Source organism: Sciurus carolinensis, chromosome 9 (genome assembly GCF_902686445.1).
Source record: "Sciurus carolinensis chromosome 9, mSciCar1.2, whole genome shotgun sequence".
NCBI classification, from domain to species: Eukaryota; Metazoa; Chordata; class Mammalia; order Rodentia; family Sciuridae; genus Sciurus; species Sciurus carolinensis.
Window position 1 is genome coordinate 27,505,258 of NC_062221.1, and position 15,382 is coordinate 27,520,639.

Genomic DNA, 15,382 nt, shown 5'->3' on the forward strand with positions numbered 1-15,382 from the left:
AGTGATGATGAAGGTCTAACCAGGGACCAAGACTGCAGTAAAAGGAGATCTGATTCTCCCATGAGCCCCATACTGGAATTTTGACTTTTCCTGCTGGCAGAGACTAGAGCACCTCAAAGTCTATATTCTGGGGACTGTGACTGACCTCATTCTTTATCATAGGGAGACAGATCTGGGATGACAACCCAGTCTCCAAACTCAAAGTTCCACATCCCGATTTGCACTAACCACTGGGTGGCCTAGGGCAAGTCTCTTCCCCTCTCTGGGTCTATTTCCCCTCTGTCTAACAAGAGGGTCCTAGTGACTCTGACAGTCTGTAGCCTGGGACTTAGCCCTAACTTTGATGTGCAGGGGGTGGTGACAATTTACCTGAAAGGCTTAAACTCCAGCCCCTCCATTTATTACTGTAAGACCAAACTGACCATGAGTCCACATTGCATCAAGCCTCTTTGATGTTTTTTTATTTTAATTTTTCACTATGTTCATATGTTTTCAGTATTGTGTCCAGGTTGTTCTTGAAGTTATGGGCTCAAGTGATCCTCCCACCACAGCTGGCTGGGTATGTGCCACATGCCCTGCCTGAAGTATTCTTGGTATCTTCAAAGGTGAAATTCTCTTCTGGTTGTATCTGGAGGCTATAGTGTGTGTCCACCATGCTTAAGCAGGGGCATTTTGGGAAGTATATCATCTATAGGTATTTCCAAAGAAGTGGTGGAAAAGCCACAGCAGCTACTGGTATGTGCTAGTAGTCCACCCACATATAAAGTGTGTCCCATATGAGGGCCCTTGGGGACTACAGAGTCCAGTCCCAAAGTAGCAGGAATAGGCATGTCGGAATAGGCTGGATGTAGCCAGGCAGGTAGCTCACTCCTATAATCCCAACTAATCAGGGAAGCTGAGGCTGGAGGATCACAAGTTCAAGGCTAGCCTAGGTAACTTAATAAGACTCTGTTTCTAAATAAATAAAAAGGTCACAGACCATAGCTCAGTAGTAAAGCACCTCTGAGCTAAATCCCCAGTACTGGGGGGGAAAAAAAGAAAGAAAAGAAAAAAGAATGGGTTGGTTGAGTCAGGGATGGTCAGGGTGTCTTGTGTTAAGAGGATACTTGCCAAGGTTGAAATCTGCTCAGCTGACCCAGGTAGAGATGGGTCAATGAGACTCAGAAGGGTAGGGTCATATTTAGCCCCCAGTGTCTCTCTTCTCCCCTCCCTAACACGTCCATCCACCTTGCAAGACTGAACTGGAATCCCTCCTTCTCTCCCGGGAAGTCTTCATGCCTGCTTGCATACAGGGCCCACCCTTCCTGGAAATGTTTGAGTCTTTCCTTCACTAAGCCCTTGCTGAGTGTCAAATTTTATCCTTAGGGCTAAGACTCTCAAGGATGGATCTTCAGACCACCCCTGCTAAATGGGGACCATGTATGCCACTACATGGTTGAAGAAACAGGATCAGAGAGGCAAAGTGATTTGCCTACATAACATGTGATATCTGTTGCCAAAGTTATCCTACCTCATGCCCAAACCATACCCTTCCTGGGGATACCCCTGGTCTCCTTAACATAACACTCAAATTAGTCCTTATGTTCACACTTCTTGTTCTCTCCCAAAGGCCCAAACCTGTATTGGACCTGGAGAGCATGACACAGACTAGGGAGCCCCTGATCTCAGCTTGACAAGAATCCAGAGTGGAGGTTTATTTCTGATCCCAAGGCAGAGGCCACTGTATATATGTGTGGCTGGGATGGGGCAGGAGAGAGGAAACGAGGTGGGGAAACCCATCCAGCTAGGGAGAGTCTGATCCAGTAAGGCTTCCTGGCATAAGTAGTTTGATGGGTTTATGAATATCCTGAGACCAAGACTTAGAGATGGGGAAGGGTGTTCCAGGCAGAAGGAACTTCAGGAATAAAGCTGCAGGGCAGATTTCACTGTATAAGGAGATGTCCAGTCTGCTGACTTGAGGGGCAAAAGGATGATAGGAGGGGAGGCTTGGAGGTAGAGCAGGCTGGGGTGACAGTCTTGCCATCCCAAGAGTCCTAGACATTCTTGACGGGCTTCCTGTTCCCTCCAGAGTCATGGCCAAGCCCAGGGTCTACGTGGCACATAGTAAGTTCCCCATAAAATTCTCACCATCTCTTCTAGATGCTGAGCTGACCTCCCCCAGGCCTGCATGCAGGAATAGCACCTATTAGTCTCCTGCCAAGGTCAGATCCCTCTCTCTGCCACTAGCTTTACCTGTGTTACCCCACATCTTCCGATACAGGCACCCGGGGCCAATTGGATAGCTCAGTCCTTTCCTGCCCAACCCATCAGTATGTCTGCCCTGGAAGTACTATTCCTGGGAAGGCTTGATCTCTCTTCCCAAGATCTTAGCCCTATGTTGGAATCAACCGCCAGGAGGCCAAGGATATTGTGAGCCTTGAAAGTTGGAATGTGCAAACTCTTACTAAACATTTACTCTTAATTACCTCCCCTCCTTATTTGTCTTCCTTTAACGGCCTGTCAACCAAAATCTCCCGCCTTCCCCTCAGAGCCAGTGGCCTCAATTAGGTGTACATCTGCGGAGGCTGGAACTGAAATGCCCAACTGCCAGTGCTCACAGCTATACCCAGACTGGCTCCAGTGCCTGATGACCTGGGCTCTCTCTGGGGATAGCACCACCATCCTGGTGTCAAAGGGTAGACAGGCTGCACCTGACATTTCTCAGGCCATTGCAGGGATTGCCTTAGGAAGGTGCCTATGTCCCACAGGGCACCCAGGAGAAATTACACCCTGTGTGCTCTTCCCCTGGGACCATGAGCACAAGTTATCTGTTCAGCAAACAAGTCCAGGAGGACACCTCAGGCCAGTCCTACCTAGATGTGGGAGGGACAAATGCCAGAGCCAGGTATCACCAGGAGGGACTGGGAAGGGGGATGGTTAGCCTGGGCTTATTGACTATTCATTGCAGGACCCTCCCATTCTGTCCAGCCTAGTGGAGGGACTGCTCTGCACAGACATGGGTAGTGGGCACACATTTGGTACACTCAGGCTTCTTTCTCAGTGAGGGTTCTTCTTGTCTCCCTGTGGAACTGTCCTGACTTGGTTTCCCACAGTCCATTTGGCCCAGCCTGTCCACTAGACCTCAGGACTGTCAGGGGTTTGAGGTCTAGGGATGTGTAAACTCTTACTACCTGTTTACTTTTAATTGCCTCCCTTCTTTATTTGCCTCTGGCCCCTGCACTCTTACTCTGATAATGTTTTGGGGGCTTTGTGGTTTGGTTTGGGGCCTATTGACAAAACTCAGTCTGACCCTTGAAGGGTCACTCAAGGTCAGCAGGGGGAAAAACTCCAAGAAATGAAGGAAGCTGTCCTTTTGTGGAGCCCTAAACTGTAGGGGTGGAGGAAGGGTGGGGGAAGCACAGTAGGACTAGGGAATAATTAAAGATTGTCTTGAGTCCTATTTCCAGCTCTTATCACCAACTCTGTGTTCCTCATGCCAGGAACCACTGTTCTTCCCTCCTCAACTACAACCTTTCTTTGGGCTGACCTTTGAGTGGATGATATGAGACCCAGATAGATAACATGAAGTGGGGGCTTCTGAGCATCTATCTCTGAACTAAGCTGCCCAGCAGTTACTGTCCCTTACTCTTCATGTTAGATAGTCTTTGGGTAGCTAATGCTAAAGGGGCCTGGCTCTGTGCCAGGCTGGCAGGGCTCATTCTCCTATCCTATCCAGTGATAGACATTTCAGGGGGAACATTCGGAGGATACCAGGGATACTCTCCCCCAACTATGAGTGTGTCTGCTTACCAACTAATTTACCCCATTCTCACTTTATCTTGGAAATGGGACTGAGAACCCACACAAGCATTCTCAAAGAGGAAACTGAGGCTCTGAGAGGCTACCCACAAGCTGAGGGTTGGAAATGAAACCAGTCCCAGCCTTCTCCCTGAAGCAGGGAAGAGTCAGGGGGCTCTAGGAATGTTTTTGCTCACACTCCTTGGCCCTAGAAGAGTCTGACTAGCAGCTGTGCAAGCCCCGGGAACTGGGGCTTGCGTCTCCTCTCTGCACAGTGCCTGCTTAGCCCAGGGAAGTGAAGCCAGGAGGCTGCATCCTGCCATCCTCAGCCCACGACACCGGTGCAACCGTACCCAGGTTCTGACTCAGGGAAAAAGGAGGTTCAGCCTTTCTTTCTGCCAGGGTCTGAATGTGCAATCCCTGGCAGAGAGAAATCTTGAGGTAGCTGGAGTCACTGGGGGTATGACAGCACTGTCGCCCTCTTCTCTGGTCTGCCGAATCCTGTCATTCCATCATGGAATTTATGACTCCAGGCCTCAAGCCTATTGAAGGTCGAGCCCCCAGAAGGGTCACATATGCCTCTGCCCTGGGTCTCAGGAAGTGGACTCTTCCTGCGGGTGGGGCAGAGAGGAGCTCCCGGGCTTGAGGTGTGGGGACCCGGCACACAGCACGCTTTGATTGTGGCTGGGGCACAGGACGCGCGCGCCCGGACTCCACTCGGTTGCGCGGGCCAGTAGGGCAGGCTCGGGGCTGCGCGGGGACGAGGGGCGCGCGGGCACAGGCGGGCGCGTGGCCGCGGCGGGGGCGAGCCGGCCGGGGAGGAAGGAAGGGGGAGACGAAGGGAGGGAGGGGGGCGGGCCGGCCGGGGAGCGGGGGAGGGAGGAAAGAAGAGAGAGGAGAGGGCGGCGCCGGCAGGTTGGCGGCGCCCGCTATTTGAGCGCAGGTCCCGGGCCAGGCGCTCAGAGCGCTTGGAGCTGGCGCGGCGGGGAGATCGTAGCTTGCAACCCGCAGAGGCGCTGCGGCCAGTGCAGCCCTAGAGGCCCCGCGCGGAGAAGGTGGCGGAGGAGGAGAGGCCGGTTGCCGCCCGCGCCCCCCCATCCCGCCGCCGCCGCCGCCGCCGCCGCCGCCGCCCCCCCTTCCCGCGGCGCCGCATCTTGAATGGAAACATGGCGGTGCCGGCTCGGACCTGCGGCGCCTCTCGGCCCGGCCCGGCGCGGACTGCGAGCCCCTGGCCCGGCCGCGGCCCCCGGCCCTGCCCTGGCCCCTGGCTCCCGGCGTCCGGGCCCGCGCGCCCGCTGTTGCTGCTGCTGCCGCCGCTACTGCTTCTATCGCTGCTCGCCGCCCCCGGCGCTTCTGCCTACAGCTTTCCCCAGCAGCACACGTAAGTGGCCTCCGCCGGCCGCGGGACCCGCCGAGCCCTGCGCTCCCCTTAGCCCTTCTGTCGGCGCTGGTTCCTCACAGCGATCCGCTTTGGAGCGGGGGCGCTGGGTCCCGCGGAACGCTGCGCCCGGGGGCGGGGGCCCCAAGCCCCGAGGGTTGGCAGCCACCGTCCGGGCGCTTCTAGCTACGTCGCGAAACTTCCCCGCGGTGCCCCTTCTTCATCCAAACCCCCAAATGGGGCAGGGCAAGATCTCCAAGCCCCGGGATGGGGTGGGGGTCCGAGTCTGTCAGCTGCTTCTCCTGGCGCTGTCCGGATGAAAAGGAAACCCGGTGTTGGATAAGGGGCTGGGCAGCGACCCCTGCCCGGCAGAGTTGGAGTCGTGCATCTGCCGCACGTTCTTTCCCTGGTGGGAACCTGGCGCTTTAGAGTCAGAGGTGGGGTCACCTCCACACCTGTCTTCTTGGGCCTTTTTCTTTTGAAGGGGGCTGGATGCAGAGGGTGTGAGCACCTTCTTACCGTGATCTCTGTCGCCTGTTCTTGGCCACCCCTCCACCTGAGGGGGGTGTTCCCCAGGGCCAAATTGGGAGGTAAAGGTGCTGGGGTCCAGACAGAAGGTGAATGGGGGGAGGACCCCCGCCTGCCCCTGCTGCTGCTGCTGCCACTGCACTGCCAACAGGGTGATAGCATCTTGGTCTTTGCCAGCCTCTGCTGGTGCTGCTCTTGGTCTTTCTGAGCCTCCGTGCCCTCTCAAAGAGCCGGAAAACTAAGCCAGATGTTTCTGGACTGCGAGTGGGTATTCAGTGTGAATGGCCTTTAGGACAGCATCCGTTTCCTGACACCATGCCCCAGCCATATGTCAGTACCCAGATAACCCTTTGGGGAATGGTGATCACCCTGCTTCTGTTTTCTGTCCCTGGGTCTGAGGAGCCACCTGTCCCTGCACTCCTTCATTAGTGTCTTGGCCTAAGGTTTGGGGCCTGAGGAGTTGGGCTGCTGGTGGCCAAGGGGAAGGGTCTGGCTTCAGGGAGAGGGGAGGCTGACTGCGTCATTAGAGCATTTCTGCTCAAGGGTAGGAGCCCCTAGTTTTGCTACAGAACCTGCCGACTCCAGCTTGTAGATTCTCCCAAATGAGGAAAAAACAAACTCAGGAGAAGCACTGCTTGAGTCTTTCTCCGTCTTGTCATCTCTCTGAGCACAGCCTAGCTGTGCTTAGGCGGGTGATCAGTTGGCAAATTACAGGTGCCGCACAGACGTGTCCTCTGTCAAACGTCTGGATTTTTCGTGTGTGTATGGGTGGGGGGTGCGCAGAGAGAAGAGAATTGTATGGAAGTTCAAGGCTGGTGGGTGCATTATCGTCTTTCCTTTGCAGTGTTTAAAAAGAGCAAAAACATTATTTTTGTTGTTCTTTCTTGCTCAAAGCCAAGCACAAGCCAAGCCACAGTTATTTTTTTTCCTACCCGTTTCGTAGCTCCTTGAGTGAAGGTTTAAGTAAACGTCTTTTTCCGCCTCTCTTGACCTCGCTTCCCTTCCCTGCAACCTGCAGTTGTTCACACGTCTGCTGGGCCTGCGTGGGTCTCCCTTAGAAGGCCAGAGTGAGACCCTGGCTAGAGTGGACACCTGTCCCTCTGTTTCCAGCCAGAAGATGGTGAGGCGGGTGTGACAGCAGCGGCACATTTCCAGCTGGACTCTCTTCTCTTGTCGATGTAGTTGGAGCTAATTTGAGGGTTTGGGACATGTCTTGCAAACCATAATAAGGGAATGAGAGTGGGGGTAAGGCAGGGGCTGTAGAGCTCTGAGGGTCCAGGGGGAGGTGACTAATGGTGTGACATCGTGGAGGGTTTGTCATGACAGCCAGTGCCCTTCAGCTGCCCTGGTCTGGCAGATGCAAATGCTTTTTGATCCTTGGAGGGAGGAAAGGGAGGGAATCTTGAGGTCCCCTCCCTATGACCGTAGCTGGTTCGAGTTGGGGCTTTTGTTGAACTGACATAAAAGACTGGGACTGCCACTGGGGCCAGAGGACTCTGTGTGACTGCTTGAGGGTGAGTGTCTGGTCAGCATGGCCAGGCCAGGATGACATTGATACAGGTGGATTTCCAAGGTGGTGAGTGGGGCCCTCAACCTTAAGTTATTGGAGCGACAACTTCTCAGTGGGGAGGGCCCTTGATGGTCAAGTAATTTCCTTCCTCATTAGTGTCTGCCAGTATGAATGGGCCCAGCTTTGTAAGCTGCTGGGTTTTAAGCAAGTGCGGTTTCGGGGTCCGTTGGCTGTTATTTCTGTAATAGCTCTGGCAGCATGGCTCTCTTTCCACCAGGTGAAATGGACCAAGGCTGCTGCCAGATTGAGAAGGGCAAAGGAGTTGCTGCTAGAGGGAGGACAGGACATCAGCTTTAAGGAGGGGGCCTCTCTTACTCCACCCAGACCTGGATCAGGGTTTCAAACAAGGCAGAGGGCATTGTGTGCATTGTGTGTGGGTCCGTGTGCTTTGTGTGTGTGCACATGTGTGCACTCGTGTGTCTGGGGGATGGAGTCAGAACATACTGCCTTTCACCTCCTTTTTCCAATTATACCCACCCTGGTATTCAGGCAGGGGATGCTTTCCTCACTGCTATCTTCCCCTATGTCTTTCTCTTCTCTCTCCCCTGTCCCCCTTCTTTGAGTCTGTCTGTCCCTCTCATCAGTCTGTGCCCACCCTGATCTGCCTGCCTCTTCTGTCTTCTTTGTTGGCTCATGGTACCCTGTTCCCTGGAACCCCTGGGTTTCTCTGTTTCCTGCTCAGTGGAGTCCTGGCTGAGTGCTGGGTGGAGTGTCTGGTTGAGCTGTCCACCTGGCTGTACTCTTTAGCCCAGTGCTGCTTCGGTGGTGGTGTGGGCCAGTGCCTTCCTTCCTCTGGGGGTGTGGGGGTGAGCAGTGAAGGGTCCTGAGGGATTTGGACCCCCAGCAAATTAACAACAGCCAGAGTACCTACGTGCTTATCTCCTGAGTGGACACACAGGGAGAAAAACCCATGACGGGGCATGCGTCAGTCTAGCTATGGTTAATGGTGGGTGACGTGTGTCTGTCTGGGTCTTCCAACCCCTGTCTCCACCTCCCTGTGGCTCTCCCTATCGGAGGGAGTCAACATTACACATCTGGGTTCCTCATCTTCCCAACAACCTGCCGCAGCTTTTGCAGGAGGGAGGGGTGAGGCTTCGTGGCCTGCTGCTACCGTCACTGGAATGCAGTGCTGCCAGATGCTCTTATCCCTCCTGTTGTTGAGGATTTGGGGGGAGACGCTTGGCTGCTGTTACGTGTTCTGGATCCCACCTTTACTGGTGCCTCCTCCTGGCTAGCTGTGTCAATTCCCTGAGAGGGAAGAAGCCCACTTTAAGATGAGTCCCCTCATAGTTTGAGGGTGTGTCTCATTCTGGATTCCTTGTCACACTCATGTCCCTAAGGAGAGACTGACCCCAGAATGAAGCTGGCCCCCAAAGTGGAGTGAGTCTTCTGCAGTGTCTCTTTCTCTCCTCTGCCTGGGTGCAGGTGGGCACCAACAACTGTTGGCACCTCAGATACGTACGGGTGGACACTGTCGGCTCCTGGAATGAGGCAATTTGGGTATCAAGTGTAAGCCCGGTGTGCTCATACTTTGGCCTCCAGAGCTGACCCTCTCCACTTGGACAACCTTGTCTCAGTTTCTCCAATTGAGATAACAGAATTCTCTTAAGAGGCTGGTGGAAAGAATTAATAGGGGATGGGTAGCCTCTGGCAGGCAGGGGAGTGCCCTTGGGCACCATGCCAGCTACTATTCATATTAGTATCAAGTCCAGGTGCCACAGGTCCTCCCTTGCCAGGCTTCTCACAATGTTCACACAGGCTAAGTGCCTTCTTGTCTCTCTGCTTTGCTCCTGCTGTCCCATCATTACTGCAAACTTTTCTTATAGCCATACCTTCTAGAGGCCTTCCCTGTTCTAGCTCTGGGCTGTGCCACTGGTGCAGACTATTCTCACCCACACCAGCTCCTTGAGGACAATCACCAGCCATCTCCCTCCTGCCTTACCTCCCTTCAGCCCAGCTCATCTGTAATGGTGGACATTGCCAAGCTTATGGTGGCCTCCCCCCACCGAACCCAAGTCGGCCTGCTCATTCACATTGCCACTTTGACCTTAGTACCCCTGGTCATGCCCATCCCACAGATGGGGAGACTGAGATTCAGAAAGATGAAAAGACCTGCACAAAGTCCACAACTACTGGCGGAAGGACTGGGAGAGTATTATTCTGTCAGACATGTAGCTGCCCTGCCAGGGAACTTGGAACTTCTGGGTAGTGGGTGCAGGAAAGGGGGAGGCTGGAACATGAGTCTGGAGAGGAAAGAGAGAGGCATAGGATGTAGAACATGGGCCAACATCTCCCAGGTGCAGCCTTTTCTGCTGTGTCCCTCCTTCCTCCTCTGGGTCCCAAGCAATCCTGAGGGACTTTCCTTGGTCAAGGCTGCCTAGCCAGGCCCCACCTTCCCTTCCTACCATGTTCATGCAGACCATCTGGGGGCACCCCAGCCCAGAGTTGTCCTTTTCTCCCCAAGGCTTTTTTGTTTTCCCTCTTCTTCCTCCTCCTCCTCCTTCTTCTTTATCCCCCCCAGTGCAGGAGCTTGAACCCAGGGCCACGTCCATGCTGGGCAAGCACTTTGCTGCTGAGCTACATCCCAGCCCTCCCCAAGGCCAGGCTTTCTTGGCAAGGAGCTTTGGCAGAGGGGAGGAGGGGCTCCATATCCAGATTCCAGAATGACTCTGAGAAGGTTACAGTAAAGGTAGAGTTGGAAATCTGTTCATGGGAACTTGAAGCTGGATCTTCTTGGCAGTTCTACTAGGCCCAGGGGACTTCAGAGGACTCAGACCTTCTACGTGCTTGGTGGTTCCATGCTGTGTGGGGTTGGGTGAGCCTGGGAACTAGGATTCTCAAGGGCTTATTGCTATTCAAGGGGTATCTGGAGGTTTGAGCGCCAAAGCAGGCATACCTGGGCCCTGTCTGGCACAGTAATGTTGCCTGTGGGATGGGAGTAGTCTATTTCTCTTCCCCTTTGAGCCCCTATTCCTACATTACCCTGAGATTAACCTGGGTCCAGTGACCTGAGTTTTTAAGTTCTTGGGTCCCCAGCCTTGGGGCTGGGAGCACTAGAGCTTAGATCCCTGAGGCAGGGCAGGGGCTTTTCTTCTGCTCCTTCCATCCTACTGGAGAGATGCTCTTCATGTCAGGTTTATTTTTTCCTGGTGCCTTCTGTCTAAACAAGAAGCTACAGAATCAATATTCGTATTCCCAGAGGGAAGTGTATGTGTGGTTTTTGCTTTTATTCCTTTCCCTTCTTCTCTTGTCCTATGTAACCTGAAGAACCTCCTGCACTGCTGTGGCCAAGAACAGGTAGGGGGAGGCAAGGGGGTGACCACAGAGATTGAGATGCCTCTAGAGGCTTGTGAGGTCTCCAGAGCCATCTCTTGAGATTCCCTGAAGGATTTAAGGATTCTGTCCTTCTTGACCTACACAGTCTGAGCCTGACTTTATGTGAGCAGGCCCCACTCTGCCACTGTGGGACTCAGGCCATTGGTTTGATGTCCCCTTTCCTGGCCCTTCTCATCTCACCTTGGCCCCACCAGACTTTCCTTCTTCATCTAGTCTGATCTGGTTCCCTTGTCCCTAGCCACTGCTGGTGTTGTTGACTGAGCCTGGTGAGGGTGGGGTCTCACAGGCTAGGAGACCCTGTCTACCTGGGATTAGGTAGAGAGGGCTCTTCACTCCCTCAGGGCCCCCACCTTGGATGGGGGACCTCCATTAAGGGTAGTGGGATAGCGACCTTGGACAGAGCTCCTCCTCCCTCAGTTTCCTCTTTTCTAGGGTCCTTCTGAATGACATTCAGCACCATAAGAAGGCAGATTGAGGGCCTTCCTGCTCCTCTCTGTACTGCTGTAGCTAGGGGTGAGACCTGACCCCTGTTATCCAGGGGTCCCCTGTTATCCCCTGTTATCCCTGTCCAGTTATCTTCATCTGTCTTGGTGTGAGGTGTCTGGACCTCCCATAAGGGTCTGGCTGTACCTTGGGTGCCCTCGAAGTTGCTTTTCAAACTGACCCACTTTGAGCTCTGATTAGCCTAATTGTTTAGCAGAGAGGGAGGGGCACAGGCAATCTTTCCATCTCTCCCCACCTTGGACATGACACTCATTAAACAAAGGGAAAAGGAGAGTGTGAGATGGGCGAGAAGTCACCCCCTCTGCCTTTCTCTTCCCCGCCGCTCTTGGATTCCGGGCAGGGCCTTTGCTTCCGCCTTGATGCCTGCCTTCTCCAATGCCCACTTCTTTCTGAGTGAGCCCCTCTTGGCATGCTCGGAGACTGCCAGCCCTCCCACCAGCTGCATGACCTTGAGAACCTGCTCAGCCTCTCCCAGGGCTTGGAGCCTCATCTGTAAAATGAGGTTCTCCCAGTTGTGCTGCCTTATTGGGATGTGACAGGTCATGAGGGATGGGCCTGACCTCAGGGAGTAGTACCAGGCACCTATCTACAGTACCCAACACCCAGGCCCTGCAAGTACCCAAGCCCAGTTGTGGTTTCTGGGGCTTCCCTCCTGTGCGTGGCGTGTGTATGTGTAAGCTTGTATGTTTGTGTCAACACTTGTGGTTTTCTCACACATGCACTAGATGTGTTCACATGTGCACGTTTATGTGTATACCCACTTGCGGGCATTATGAGTAGGCGTGCACATGTGTGTTTGTGCTAGTACTTTGTTTATATTCACGTGTGCAGGCGTGTATACACATGCAAGCTCATGTTTATAGACAGGTGCAGGTGCCTGCACATTGTGAACATATGAATTCAAGTGTGGGCATGTGCTTGCGTGCCTGGGTGTGCATATGTAGTGCAGGCACATGACAGTTTATCTCTGCAGCCAGAAAGTGTTTGCAGTGCCCACCTTCCGCACCTGCCTTTGATGTTAATGCCAGGTCTCGCTGGGCAAATGCCGGCAGTGGGAAATAAAGCCTCCTGGTTGTTAGGACCCGTGTTTTGCAAACTTTTATGTCAGGAACAGCCTGAGTTAAGGCTGAGCTGGAAAGTTTGATCAGCTACCAACTGGCGCGATGACAGTCTGCGAAGGAAACACACAGAGACTGCGTCCTTGTAATTCAAATTTTTGCAAATTGAATGGTATTTAGATTCGCTGGAGGACTTGGGACTCAGAGGAGCTCTGTGAGTCCTTTGTGAAGTGAAGCATTTTGCAAACAGCCCTTCCATGTGGAAAGTCCGGAGGGTGGGCAGTGGAGGTCAGGGCTCTGGCAGAGTGGGAGACCCTTGCTGTGTGACCTTGGGCTGGCAGTTTTCTCTCTTGGAGTGGGTGCTTCTCATTTATACATGGAAGGGCAGAAGACTGGCAGCCCTCGGAGGATCTGCAGCAGGTTTGGGGTCCTTCCCTGCTGCAAGACATCCTTGCAGTCAGCAGGCATGATTCAGAGCATCCATGCTTCAGCTTGATGATCCCTGCATGGTTCTCTATTCAAAGCATCTCTAGTGAAGCTACTTTCTTTCAAGAAAAGATTTTTGTCTACTGAGCCTTCATGAACATTGCTGTCCCACTGCCCCATGCTGGGCTCTGGTCCTTGGGGCTGTGTAGGTCCTGGCTAATGGGTTCTGATGTCTGAGAAAAATGTTTAAGTTGTGTTTTCCTGGCATTCTTAGGGCCTGTGCATTACCAGTGCTGGGATGACCCAAGGTCCTGGGCAGTTTGGAAAGAGGTTTCTGTAAAGTAAGGGGCTTAGGAGCCTGTAGACAGGAGGGATTCTGTAGGGGCAGGGAGCTTGAGCAGCCCCACCTCCTTGGCTACTATGGGCCCTACATGCTTCCCCAGCTTGGGAAGGGACATATCACAGCCATCTCATAGGTAGGGAAACCAGGCCCAAGGTGGGGGAAGGGAACCTTCAGCTCCACCTTTCTGCTGGCTGCCCCACACTGTGCCAGCAGAGCCCAGTCCTTAGCCCTAGTTACTCGTTCACTCCGCTTAAAGGGCAATTCCCCATTCGACCTTTCTCACGCTATGACATACAACTCTTAAAATAATAATAATAATAATAATAATAATATCCATGGCACAGGATGAGGGAGCAATGTGATGTCTCCTTGGGCAAAACTGCAGAGCAGAGTGCTCATATGGTGTGAGACCCCAAATCCTAGTGTTCTTCAGGCCAGACCTTGAAGCTGATATCCCTTGCTATTTCTGGGTCCCCATGGGAAGGACAGCTTTGTCACCAGGCAGGGTGGGTACAGATGAGCCGGCATGTTTCTTGAGACAAGGAGAGGTCCCTGCTCTGCCTCAAGTTCCAACCTGACGTGGCATTTGAGTCTTGATAACTTCCTTCCGCAGTCCGCGTTCTCTCATTGGCGCCGCCAGAAATGCTGCATTTGAAGCTGTAAAGGTCAGGCCTATGCCGTCACTGATTCCAACAAACAAAGAATAAACAGCCCACCCCAGCCCTGCCCCCAACTTCATTTATTAGAAAAGAGAAGGAAGTAGCAGAGCAGTTGCCCTCCACATTGATGGCCTTCACAACTCCTCTTTGTGAGCTGAAGCCAGGGACGATCTCCTCAGACACCCCCAACCCTCCCCCTGCAAGCTGCAGTGTCTCCCCATTAGCCATGACCTTGCACCCCAAAAGTCTGATGTGGGCAGAGCCCTACTTCTCAGCCTGGTATTTAAGAACCTGCCTGGAATGGCTTCAGCCTCTGGTCACTAACCCTGGGAATATCAGCCTTCAGCCAGGTTGAACTACTTGCAGGTAAGCTATTTGGCCTCCTTACCTTCTGACCTTCACTCACCAAGTTGGCCTGCTTAACCTAAGTATTGAGCAAGGAGTCTTCCTGAACAACCCCTTTTCTGACTCAGTACCCCTTAGAAGCCTCATCTACAATTCTGTGCCCCTCTCCTCTAGTTCTCTGTCACTTCACAGGAGTCCTCAGGGAGTAGGCATTGAGCTGACTGCCACCTCCTCAAAAACTGAGTTAGTGGAATGTATTTGGCTGCAAAGTAAAGAGGCTGCTCTGTGTACACCTTAAGCATGCTAGTGTGAAGATTTCCCCCCTAGTTAGGCCTGTCATTTCTTGACAGGGAGTCAGAGGTGGCTGAATGAGGATTGTCAGCGAGGATCAAGTCCTCACCTGTGCTCTGCCTGGCCTCACTTTTGATGTGGCTCTGTCCTTGGCTGACTTCCTTATGGCAACAAGATGGCTGCCACAGCTCCAGGCATCATGTCAGACCCAGACATTAGGTGTAGAAGAGATGTTTCCTCTGGGTAGGTCCACTCCCATCCCCATCTTTCTCTCTCTACTGCTGAGCTACACCCCCAGCTCCTCTGGATTCTCTAAGGAATCCTTGCCCAGAAGCCCCCAGGCTACTTCCCCTCACACCTCATTGGCTAGCACTTGATCATGTGTCTATTCTAAACCAATCACTGGCAACGGAGAAGGCACACTGTGATTGGCTCATGCTAATCAGGATTTACCCTTGAGCTGAGGATGGGGTCACCTTGGGGCTGGAGATGGAGATTCTGCAGACTTACATTTCGTTAACAGGAAGGCTATAGTGATGGAGAACTGGGAGGCAGAGTCTGCTGCTGCAGGGTCAGACAAGAGACATGAAGGTGGGTGGGAGGGACTGAGAAGAAGTGGGAGGGGAGGGGAGAGGATGAGGTGGGCACGTTGAAGAAACAAGGAAGTAGTTGTTTTATCCACATCAATCACTATGAACTAGGCCGTGGGTAGTGTATTTCACATACGCTGTCCAGTGATGTCAGTCCATTCATGTCCCCATTTCATAGACAGGAAGAAGTGAGGCTCTGCAAGGCTAAGTGATGACAGATGGTGAAGGCAGGATTCCCACCCTGCACTTGGGTCCAGACACTCAGCCACAATCCCACATAGCCCCTTCCGCAGCTTACCTCGTATAGGCAGTCCCTCGTCATAGGTCAAGGTGTCCCCACACTCCCATACTATTGCATCATGCATGTCCCTCTGCAAGGGTTGTCCCTCTCTATTGAAGTTCTTGAGGGTTTATCATGGGGGATTCTGGCTTTCTCTCTGGGCCTGTGGCACCCCAAGTTCCTTTGAAGGTATCTAAGGGACTAGAAGAAGGCTCTTGACTTTTACCACCTCTCTCAGTAAACAACCCCATCTTCATCTGGTGTAGCTATGGGTCAGTGAGCACTGTTAGGCCAGTT

The 15,382-nt window shown here is 53.2% G+C and overlaps 1 protein-coding gene across 10 annotated transcripts in view; it reads left to right on the plus strand.

The window, feature by feature from the left end:
- The first annotated feature begins 4,668 nt into the window (after positions 1 to 4,668).
- The window catches only part of Cacna2d2 (calcium voltage-gated channel auxiliary subunit alpha2delta 2), a 135,135-nt gene continuing 124,421 nt past the window's right edge, over positions 4,669 to 15,382 (plus strand). For all 10 annotated transcript variants that reach the window (XM_047564171.1, XM_047564176.1, XM_047564173.1 and 7 more), the window contains exon 1: positions 4,669 to 5,158. In XM_047564171.1, coding sequence (XP_047420127.1) covers positions 4,944 to 5,158 — 215 coding nt within the window. In that variant the 5' untranslated portion in view covers positions 4,669 to 4,943. The remainder of the gene's footprint in view (positions 5,159 to 15,382) is intronic.